The sequence below is a fragment of the Micropterus salmoides genome, unplaced genomic scaffold, assembly GCF_014851395.1.
Source record: "Micropterus salmoides isolate LMB-PRFRI ecotype aquatic unplaced genomic scaffold, ASM1485139v1 Ms_hic_scaffold_9, whole genome shotgun sequence".
Lineage (NCBI taxonomy): Eukaryota > Metazoa > Chordata > Actinopteri > Centrarchiformes > Centrarchidae > Micropterus > Micropterus salmoides.
The window spans coordinates 26,537,868-26,549,443 of NW_024044681.1; the positions used below are offsets into that span (position 1 = coordinate 26,537,868).

At 41.3% G+C, this 11,576-nt stretch overlaps 1 protein-coding gene across 1 annotated transcript; it reads right to left on the minus strand.

Moving 5' to 3' along the window:
• Nucleotides 1–1,854: 1,854 nt before the first annotated feature.
• Nucleotides 1,855–10,844, minus strand: gucy2d (guanylate cyclase 2D, retinal). The gene is made up of 18 exons (XM_038707543.1): nucleotides 9,824–10,844; nucleotides 9,405–9,706; nucleotides 8,942–9,314; nucleotides 8,741–8,825; nucleotides 8,528–8,633; nucleotides 8,275–8,394; nucleotides 8,103–8,183; nucleotides 7,644–7,820; nucleotides 7,393–7,549; nucleotides 7,137–7,286; nucleotides 6,547–6,695; nucleotides 6,270–6,433; nucleotides 4,984–5,176; nucleotides 4,449–4,623; nucleotides 3,761–3,859; nucleotides 3,010–3,104; nucleotides 2,823–2,905; nucleotides 1,855–2,625 (listed from the first exon to the last, which is right to left on the minus strand). Exons 1-18 carry the CDS (start codon nucleotides 10,692–10,694, stop codon nucleotides 2,541–2,543), a joined length of 3,465 nt encoding a protein of 1,154 aa, XP_038563471.1. The 5' UTR covers nucleotides 10,695–10,844; the 3' UTR covers nucleotides 1,855–2,540.
• Between the last annotated feature and the right edge of the window lie 732 nt (nucleotides 10,845–11,576).

The following is an 11,576-nucleotide window of genomic DNA, read 5'->3' on the forward strand; positions in this document are numbered from 1 at the left end:
AATGCCCTGCCCATTTACAACACTGCTATTTCAAAACTTAAATTGTGAATCATATTTGATAGATAAAAGCCACTAACATAGAAATATCATGCTTGTTTTGACTCAGAATTTAATGTAGCCTACTGGCACCATTTGGGAAAATAGCCAATTTTATAGACTCAACAGTAGGGAATAAGACAAACATACAAAGACACAAACTTCACTAAAACCATAATTTATTTATAGAAACACATTGAGATCACTTTTAAAATTAACAATACAGTCCATTCAGTTTTGATGAGATCTAGCTATTTGGCAAATTGATTAAAAATCTAGAAAAGGTAAGTCCTACCTATGCAATAGAATAATTAATTTTGTTCTTTGGAAACATTCAGACAGCTTCCCCCATGTCCTTCATCTTGATTTAGAATCCCGCATTTCCTCTTCGCCAGGGGTTTAATCATGCTTGAAGAGCCAGTGCTGGTGCTAAATACTTAATGGTGTGAAAGACTAAGACACAAGCAACCCGATAATCAAGTCATCAGACCTCCATTTTTTTGTCTATACGCTGAGCTACTGTGACAAGTCGTGTATGTTGGAAGTGGTCAGCAGTTAGCTCCCAAGGAAAAAATGGCCACAGCCTGAAACTCTTTAGAGGAACATCACACCCTGACATTGCCTGCCTGTTGTTGCTTCAATATCAGTGCTGCTGCAGACAATTAGCGAGCCAAAGGAGAGTGAGTACACAATGTGGTTGCTCGCTTTTTCAATGCACTCTGATTAAACCCTTGTGTTCTGTTGGTTTCCCCTTTTGTTTCAGGGATTTAGAGAACTCAAGCAGAAAGAAACTCCACTGAAAAGTCCCTACAGGACAATGACAAACTATGTACACATGTACAGTATATACACTGCATACACCAGGCCAAAGAGAAATGACTCCCCTCCCCTTTTTATATGCATGTTTCCCCCCATACGTTCTTCAAAATTCAACTAGGATCCCCTGGGGGTGGGTATGGGAGGGACATTTGTTCAGTGCACCTTCAGATACAGCCGCTGTATGGGGTCCAGCAGAGCCCAAAACAAAAGATAATGGCTGAGAGACATTTTCCTCTGGAAGATGGCAATACACATGAAAAGGCTCAATCTGCTGAAGCACATTATTGGAGATGATCATTTCAGTCAATTGACTTCGACATTCTGCATATCAGTGCAAAGCAGATGTATGTCACAGAAATCAGGTCTTCCTATTGCTGTCCTATTTAGACCCCATTGAACACACAGCGTGCTGTACAGTACATACAGTACAATAATAGGCTAAATGTACTGTAGGTGAAGCTATAGTAAAACTACATTGTTGTTAGCAAGCAATAGTTTGGGTCTTGTTTGTTGCATACGTCTTCTATTTGGTAGAAAATGTCAGCATAATGTTAAAAGCAATACATACTGTATGTAGTGTTATAACAGCATTAGGGAGAGAAACATACTATATATGCACATCATTAGTCAATCATGTGGGTCCCATGGCATTTTTCTATTGTCAAAACTATTTGTCATTAAATGTTGGAATATATTTATCTATTTCAGCTTTGCAGGTGTTTTTGGCCCCATCATCATTTTCTTTTTGTGATTACAATTGGAATAAGTAATCTAAACTAAAATTTAGAGCATATTTAATTAAATTTAATAAGTTAGTACCAGACCCATCAGTCAAATCAACTCAAATAGGCTTATCACAGTAGAGAAACGTAGTCAAGTATTATTGAGTTTATAAAAAATTCTATATTAATAATTTATTGTATTATTAAATAAACAAACCAGATGCTTTGTTTAGACCATTTTTGATAATATGGCTTCATTTATCAAATGTGTGAATAATCCCAGCAATGCTGCCACAAAAGCAAAATCAGAGATATTCCAGACCTGAGCTCTCAACCCTGACTGACCTGCCCAGTGCTTTCCAGCTTAAGTTACTGTGAAAATGTTTTAATGTATTAATTCTGTGTTGTTGTAAAAGGCTAATGCTTCTAAAGTGAGTGCAGCATAGACTATTATACCAGAGATGAATGGTCGAGCAGTAAAAGCTTCCACCCTTGGGGTGTTCATTATAAAATCTCTCCAAAGCACAAAGATCAGTACAAATACATACAGTACATGAAGTACACCGGTATTACAAATGATACTGCGATTTTTGTAGATACACCCATCACAGTCCCTTCTTGTTAGGCAATTGCTGTCCTCTAAATCAACATATTTTAGACCTGTAAGTCAACCTTGATATGCATATCACGCTGTAATGTAATGTAATGTTTTTGGCTAATTTTTTGCATCTTGGAGTTGTTTTTTTCTTTGTGGCACAGATGTGCTAAAACTGTGAATGAAGAGAATGAAAGATTATTTTAGCATAGAAATGATTTCCAGTGTCACTGGTGCTGCATTTAACTTTGAGCGTAGCACAAATTATAGGGTATTATGGCATGTTCAACCTTTCATTAATACATCTGTGTATTCTTTCAATGAAAAATATCAGTTTTCATTCTGGGACATTTGTTAAAAAAAAAACACTAGCCCATCTTCTTCTGTCGATCCAAGAACTTTTGTCTTCTGTCAACAGGTATCTCTTCTAAACTGATACCATGATTGCTTCCCCTGTAATAGAAAATACCACTTTTAATTCACCATGACTGGGACAGAGCACCACATTCCATTCATACAAATAGGTTGTTTGATTACATTAAGTTGTGCTGCAATAGTCTAAAATGATACAGTATAAGTATATATGCAAAGATAAATCAGGCAAATCACATGTATGCATGTGTGGAGGAGTAACCAAAACATTCTCTTACCCTTGAGTGTCTGGAGGAATAGGCAGAGGCTTGGTGAAATCCTCCCGCCCTACCAACCAAAATGTGTTCTCAATCCCTTTTCCCTGAAAATAAATGATCATTAGCATTCATTAGCTAACATTGCAGTCCAGTAGATACACTGTGTATCTTCTGTGTGTATTATTAGTGTCTTTTTTTATCATCTTACCTTTAACTCTGTCAAGCCTCTGACATCAATTTTGTATCCCAGCTTCAAGCTGTTCAGGATATCAACTGTGCTTTGGTTGACATGGATTCTGTAAGCTGTGATGACAGATACAGTAAAATCCTCAGCATTTGCACACTGAAATCACTTTTAATATCAGGTATACATGAACAGTCTGTAATGGCCTCGGAACTTTCTAAAGTTTAAACTGATTGTTTCACAGAAATGTAGAAAATCAATCTGTCCTTTCAGTATTAAGCCACTTGATGGCAGTAGACTACTCATCATTGCTTTGCTCCTAATAGCAGAAATACAGTATAGTCACATGTGCATGCATGATTGTAATTTTAGATACAGTAAACAACCACTGATCAGTTTAAAGGTGAAAAGTTTATTTTATTACAATATGCTCTTCTGGGAGCTCCATCAAATGAGTGTTATTTTTAAACATCAATTAAGTAATGTTTACTTAGTAGCTGATACTTAATTAGCATACTTAACAGCACGCAGAGGGCAGCCAAGTCAAACTTGGTCATTGACGACATTTACACTGAAACTTCAGATTGGCCTCTAATTCTGCTGATAGTCTTAAAGGATTAGTAAGAACTGCTCACTTAAAGCCCTATTTAGCCTCAAGCAGCATGCACACAAACCACACCTGTCCTCTTTTTTAAAATGCCAATTTCAAAAAAGAATAGAAAGGGTTAGAGGAGATTCGTCTGGTTTTATAATAGAGACGATATGAGACACTCACGCAACCCTGTGGACTCCATTCGAGATGCTGTGTTCACAGTGTCTCCAAACAGACAGTATCGAGGCATCGTGAGACCCACTACTCCTGCTACCACTGGGCCTGCAAACATAGAACACACACACACACAGAGGTTGGGGGGCTTTAAATAGGATGCCTTTCTCCTTGTAATACCTTAAATCATCGTTAACCATTTTGTGTGTCAGATTTTTACATTGTGACTCAGATTGCCGTGCATTTTTTATCTCACTCTTTCTGGTAGACTATCTTACCATTTAAGTAAAATTACACAAGTCTTTTCCCAAAACATGGAATTAAAACTGTGCACTACCACCTCTGTGTTCATAAAGAAATTCATTGAAAGGAGTTAAAAATCTAAAGTATGCAGTGTGTTAATTGGATGACAGCACTCTAAGTGGATAGGGTTTCACTGTTCCAGTAATATGTTCCAGACAAGGATAAGGAAGATAAAAATACCTCCTTACCTTAGCAGCTTATTCCTGTATTTCTATTTATATGCAACAAATCACTCAGAATGCTTGGATTTATTTCATGCCATATTACACATGGATGTGACTCTTAAAGGATTTATCCAAGGTAAAGAACTTTCCATACGCAACATTACAACTGTATATCATGATGATTAGTGCATAGTTTGTCACAGCACGGAGAGGATGGACATGTTGCTCACCAGAGTGCAGGCCAATGCGGATCCTGACTTTTAGCTCAGGCATGTGCCTCATCTTGAAGGTCCCAATGCAGTGGAGGATGTCAAGAGACATGTTGGCCATCTCAGCTGCATGGCGGTTGCCGTTCCTATTGGGGACTCCTGAGGCTACCATGTAGGCATCTCCGATAGTTTCCACCTAAATACCATAAAAATAAGACAACAATATAGGATCCTAGTTCTAATGTTTGTGGACATTTTGACTGTAGTTTTAATGTTATGTTAAAATACTGAAACAAAAATCTTTATAATTATTTTCAAAATGAACAAATTACATAAAAAAATGATTGTCATAGAATAATATTGAATTGGATAGAAGCACAATTAAATTTGGCTTATTTCTACACGCTGATTTAAAAAGCCTACAGAAGAATACTGTAATATGTATAAGATACCACAACTAACACTACAAAATACAGTAAGTGGGCTATAAGTGAAGTGAAATATTGAAAAAAAACAGTTCATCGTAGATATGTATGCACGCTCCTCCAACACTCACCTTGTAGACATCATGCAGTCCAATGATAGCATCAAAGAGTGTGTAGAGGTCATTGAGTAAGTCGACCACCTCGATGGGCTCGCTGAGGGCAGAGATGGTGGTGAAGCCCACGATGTCACTGAAGTACAGCGTGACCTCGCTGAAGTGCTCGGGTTTAACGGGCTTCCCTGTCTTCAACGCCTGGGCCACAGACCTGCAAGAGGAATATGTTGAGTAGATGACACTCTGAGGTGCTGAAGATGAAGAAACAGTCCTCTCTAAAAAGCCTGACACTGCTGAATGTAATTTTACACTTATTCAGACCGCTGTCCCTTTCTAATCCCCCCCCCAAATATAATTATTAATCATTGCAAACAGGAAAAGTGATGCCTCGAAATACATGACTGAGATACAGTATAATGAACAGCATGGTGTGATTCTCTCCTCTCAATTTGTAGTTAACATATTTAACCGTAGCAACAGTTAAATATAGAAAAGCCACTTCTCTTTGGCAGATCAGTGATTTCAAATAACTGCAGTCATTTTTTTTTTATATAATAAAGATTCAATGATATGCAATTAGACTTCAAAGCTATTAAGAACACATTTGACTACGTTAATGTGTCCTTGTTTTTACTTTTAGATGAAGAAAATTCTGACTATAACATCCAGCTCTGAGACAGAACTGAGAAAACGGAGGTGGCTGACCGGTTGCACATATGAAGACACTTCATGTAGTAGTGTAAATTTACATGTTTGGGGGGGCCTATACAAGAGCCAATGAATATGATCTGATGTTTTTATGCTGAGTGTAGCATTTGAGTCTAAACACCACTTACAGTATATTTAGTTGTGTTGTGTGTGAAAAAGCACAGAATAATTGGCATGAGCAAGCAAAATATAAAGAAGCCAATCCAACCAATGGGACTGTTGCACCAAATATTCCCACAGTTGTTGAATTCAGCAGCCATATTCTGATGAAAAAGTTTGAATAAAGAAATACATTTTGACTATTTAAACTGTTCACTTGTGTTTTCCTGCTCAAGAGATGACAACAAGACAATTCAATAACAATCTCTCAACATTTTCACCACAGTTCCTGAGAATTATTGTTAAATCGCAGCACAGGGCCTCAAACCACTACTGTATCTCAGAAAGCCGTCACCCTACTGTAGGGAGCACTGAATCCCTACCAGTTTCAGGAATGCTTGTCTTTGTTGCTCATCAGTCACAATAGCTATGACTTAGAGCATGACAACAGTTTTATTGGGTCTTTCATGTGACCGTTAAAGATGCTGGACACTCACTTGGGCAACATCTGAGCCACAAGTTGGTCAGTCTTCTGTCTCTCCACCTCCAGCTCCTCTGTCCTCTCTCTAATCAGATCCTCCAAGTTGGAGGAGTACTGTTCCAACATGCGCAGCATAGAGTCGATGATGTTGGTCTTCTTTCCCTTGGTGATGCTCTTGAACTTTAACATGAAAAGGAGGGAACAGGCATGTCATCTCCAGCTTGCTATTTGTGTACGGAACAATATATAAGGAGTAGAAGATCTGGGTCAGCGTGTGTTTTCAGCGGTTCTACCTGTTTGAAGATCTCCTCAAATGTCGGCCTCTTATCAGGATCCTCACTCCAGGCCTGTTTTACAATCTGTATCACGTCCAGTGGGGCCTCGTCAACGGACACAACAGGCCGACACAGCGGAGGAGGCTCTTTGACCTTGCTGATGATCTCTGTCACCACACGCAAACATAAATGTACAAAAGCACATACATCCAAACATGATAAATACTAGGTGCTCTACTGAAGCACATACATTTCTGAGGACTTTATTGTGCATTTTTACTATGCATTATGTTTTACTCACATACTGAGTAGCCTATATTTTTCTCCTCTCAACATGCCATAGTGGTTTATTTACTTGATGATTCGGATACAGTATATTTAGGTGGCTTAGAGCATATTGTACACATTAATTTCACTTACAGGGTTCTCTATTGACTATTTTCACTATTTCTTTTTTTTTTTTTGGATCATCATTTTGTAATCACAGGTGATGATGAATGTTCACGGAAGCATCAACAACTGTGCGGACTATTTTTACATTCCAAGAACAACACAACCACACAGACAAAAACACACAGATTTAATTGTAATAATACCATATCACTCACCTTTGGCAGGCATGTCCAGCATGCAGAAAGGTGTACAGCGACAGATGACCTCCTGCGCAACGATGGCGAAGCTGTAGACATCTCCGGCCAAAGTGCCCTTCCTCCTCAGACTGGAACTTCGCAGCAGCTCAGGAGACGTCCAAAGCAGATCTTTATTGAAAAAAAATAAGGCACAACGATAAATAAACAAAGAAAATATACGGGCAAATGTGCGGGCAAAGTTGCTCAATTAGTCTGTGGATACACTTGAACTCACTCTCTGGCTTTCCATCGTCACTCTCAATGCTCTGGGAAATCAAAATTTCGTTGAACCCATAATCCGTCACCTTCAATACAAAGCGTCCGTCCACCACACAGTTACGGGACTTGAGCCGCCCGTGGACGACGTCACGATTGTGCAGGTACTTCATTCCCTGATATCAGTTGGAGGAAATGGTGTGAGTGATGACAAAACATGAACAAGATGAAAGGAAATGAAAAAAGAGCAGGTAATTTTGTCTCTCTTACTCGAATCAGATCTATTAACAGGGAAGACTTGAACATCCAGTCGAGACGCACTTCCTCGTTGCCGAGCAGATCCTCCAAGCTGCCCCTGGTGCAGTGCTCAGTCACAACACCAAAGATCCCAGAGTCGAAGAACAGTCCGAGGAACAGATTGAGGTTCTCATGCCTCATGTCTCTGAGCTGATAGGAAGACAATGGAAACATCATGGCTGTGAAATGTTTTGTGGATGTAACTACGCTACTGTATCACTCAGCTTGATACATTTTTTCTTTGGCCTGGGTTAGTGTACTCAATAGGCGTTTTGTAATACTAAATGGCAGCATATCTACATGTAATCACTCAACCAGGCCAGTCTGTGTTTTGTGTTTTCTCTCAAAAATGAAGAGTCAGTTGTTCAAATAATGACTGATGTGCCTTTGTTAGGAAAACAAACCAACTCAGCGCTTCCTTCACACATTTACCTTGACAAAGACAAACTCAGTGTCGCTGTTGACACCCGACACTGCTCCAGCGGGACATTTCTTCAACCAAACCCAGTCACCCTGGGATGCGCACAAAACGACACAGTTTTGTGAAACCAAAAACATCCAAAGGTCAGAATTTATTGAATGTGTCATGGCCGACTCCCCTCACCTCAAACACGGCAACGTTGGATCTTTCTGGAGAGGAGGCCAAGTAGCTGCGACCAGACACCGAGTGTTGAGGGGTCTTCACATCCAGCTGGCTTCTCAAGATACTTTCGTCATTGATCTTCTGCTCACACACACAGTTCAAAGAGAACAGGTCATCTTAAGAGTGGATAACCTTAGCAGGTTTCACTAAAAGCAGAGAGAAGCAAACCAAAGCAAAAGACAGTCGATTGTCAGAGATTCAGCACACAACTGACCCGTTTGCTGACTTGAGTGTTGATGAAGACCAGGTCATCCAGGGTCAGAACTATCTTCTTTGATCCACCGTTACCACTTCCAAAGCTGAGCCCAACCCTGCCTTTTCTGTCAGGGCAGAAAACAAAAAAAGAAAAACAATCATGATATTTTTTTTAAATCACACAAGACAGCCTCAGATGAGATATCATTCTTCGATATTCTGCTGTACGTACTTGACACCCATAAGAAAGTTAACTCCAAGTCCAGCCAATAAAATGAACACAAAGAACAGAATGAAGAGAGAGACTGAATCTATGCCTTTGGGATGAGAAGAAGAGAAGAAAAAACACAAAGAAAGAAAGTTTGAATGAACTGAATTCAGAAATAGACCAGCTTGTACTTATTTCCTGGAATGACACTACTAGTGCACTCACCTCCACTACAGGCAAAGTATGGGCTAAACCAGCAGCTTGAGTCTGTGTAGGGCGTGCTGCCTGCAAAATGGATCGAACGACTGAGGTATTTCAAGCCCCCGGTCTTGCCATCTGTATGAGCAGCCGCCAGAATATGAGTGGAGTAGAGAGTGGTGCCCATGCCACTGTAGTCCAGCACTACATAGCGAGCCTGCATACCTTCGCCATTCCTGCCGGCCCTCAAGAGCTGATTAAAGCCTTTAAATTCAAAGCCACCCTTGCTGTTACCTAGGATCTGACCAGTTACCCAACGGCCTTCATTGACACGGGCCTGCTCAGCAGCCATAGCTATGTAGTACATCATGTTGTAGATGGTGCCAAAAAATGGAGAAACCTGACAGAGGAGACAGTGATATGATGTTTGGGTAAGTGCCTTTGTTTTTTTATCTTCTTCCACATTTGTCATTTTGTTCTATTATCTCACCTGCTCTGGTGGGGTGCTGCTGCGAATTTCATAGCTGTCCTGAGCATCTTTGAAGGCCTCATAGAAATTGCGTTCTCCGGAGTCCATTGTGATGGTGAGGACCCCGTCATAGGCTTTCCGCAGCTTGGTGTCATTGCCTAGCGAATAGTAATGTGCATCCTCATAGGGTAACGCATAGAGCAGGGTGTCGTAGGGGATGAACACATAGCCACGGTCGATCATACGCATGGCCAAGGCTGTTGTCAGAAGTTGGTACTGGGATTGGCCACCAATCAGGACAGAAGGCATGCACATAATGACCACTGTGGTGGAGAGAGGAGGCATTAGAAACTGTATTATTTGCATGATTCATGCATAATAAAATAGTTGTTTTAATGTCTTATATTAATCGTCTCTTATATTAAACATCTTCAACTCACCTCTGACCCGGTCTGCTTCCCGTACTTTTGTTAGGGCCCTCCGAGGCCCATCCTTGTCGTCCCCCATAGTGACCACAGGGTTGACAGGCAGGCCAAGGGCCCTCAGTGATGAGGCCAGCTCCTGTCCTGTGGATTCCCAGATGTCTGTCTCCTCCGAAATTATGGCCACATGGGCCCAATGAAAGTACCGCAACACAGCGAAGAGTACATTGGAGGACAGTGGCAGCGGCTGCAGGAAGGTGGGGTACATTTCTCCTCTTTTCATGTGTGGTTTGAGGCAACCCCAGGAAAGAATCCCAATATCCCACTCTTTTGCGTACAAAGCAGCTGAGGAGCAGTAGCCTGGATTGGCGGGGCCCAGGAAAGCAGCACCATAACCTTTCAGCTCCGCAAAGCGAGCAAGGGCACGGGAGGACTTGCAGTCCTCATTAATCAGTGTGTAGTCATACCAGTAGCCTTTGTTGAGGGAAGGGTCCTTGTTTATGCGAGTGGTGGCAAGGCGGGCTGCCAAGTCAGGGAGGGCTTTAGAGTATAACATGTCACATGTCCAGGGTCCAACCAGGGCCACCTTGAAGGTGGTCCCCCAAGCTTGACAGGGTAGTAATGAGACTATGAGTAAGGGCAGAAGAAACCAGTTTCCCCAACAGCTCCTGTAGCGTTGCACAGGGGACGATAGTAACTGTGGTTTTGATGACAATGGCCCTGATGACGATGATGAAGCTGCTAATGATTTATCCAGACTATATCCACTGCAACTGTTTGTAACCACTGTCTGCATATGTCTTTTTCTCTTCACTTTTCCTAAGTCATGCTGCCATCGTGGGTGGTAGGACAGGTTGTGCAGAAAGCGAGGGTCCCTGTGACTTGCCATTTCCTCACACCACTATTCTGATGCTTTAGACACAGAAGAGGAGTGGAGAGATTATGGTGATTTGTGACAGTGATTCTGTCTTTGTGTTGTCTCCCTTGACACTCAGCAGGCCCTTTAGTCCAAATCTGGACAGGTGACGAGACAACCCCGAGCCATCACTGCCTCCAGAAAAAAGAGAAGGTGAAAAGAATTAGGAAATTTGTAACATGACAAGCAGGTGTGATGCGGTTTTGAGTTTTACTCAGGGCTTAAACAGTCTCCCGGACATGATCAGACATGATCCCGAAATCCCGACCTGAACTTAAATGTTGCTGAGCTGTTTTGTTTAACAGAATGTGATGTTGAATCTTATCAGCATCAAATGTAAATGCTCCGTATAGTGCCTTTCTAGTCTTTTTGACCACTCAAAGCGCTTTTACCCAGTCATACACTGAGCCTAAGTGCTTGAACGGAAACTAACATTCACGCACATTCATACATACATTCATAGGCGGAACAGCCACCAGGGGCAATTCAGGGTTCAATATCTTGCCCAAGGACACTTCGACATGCAACCAGGGGGAGGCAGGGATTGAACCACTAACCACTGATTAATGGCCAACCCGCTCTACCTCCTGAGCCACAGCCGTCCCGTCAATCTGTCTTACAGAGGAAACGGTGCTCAGAGTGCCATTGCCGTTCCTTAAAGAATTAGTGGCATGTGGTGGCAAGCTCTGCAAAGTGCCAGGTAATGTGGCGCTAAATCTGGCCTTGATGTCTCTATTTGGATTTAAGTCAATCTCTTGAGATCTCAGCCATCCATTTCTGGATGTTTCCTCGTCAGTCCAGGCATCCCTCAGATTCTTGAAACTAGCATCTAAATTTGTATTAACTGCCAGAAAT

Coding starts and splice junctions, on each gene's coding strand:
- gucy2d (XM_038707543.1), bottom strand. CDS start 10,694: ATGGCAAGTCACAGGGACCCTCGCTTTCTGCACAACCTGTCCTACCAC. Junction 6,434..6,546: donor TTGAGGAGATCTTCAAACAG/GTAGAACCGCTG, acceptor TTCATGTTAAAG/TTCAAGAGCATCACCAAGGG. Junction 3,105..3,760: donor AATGGAGTCCACAGGGTTGC/GTGAGTGTCTCA, acceptor CTGTCATCACAG/CTTACAGAATCCATGTCAAC.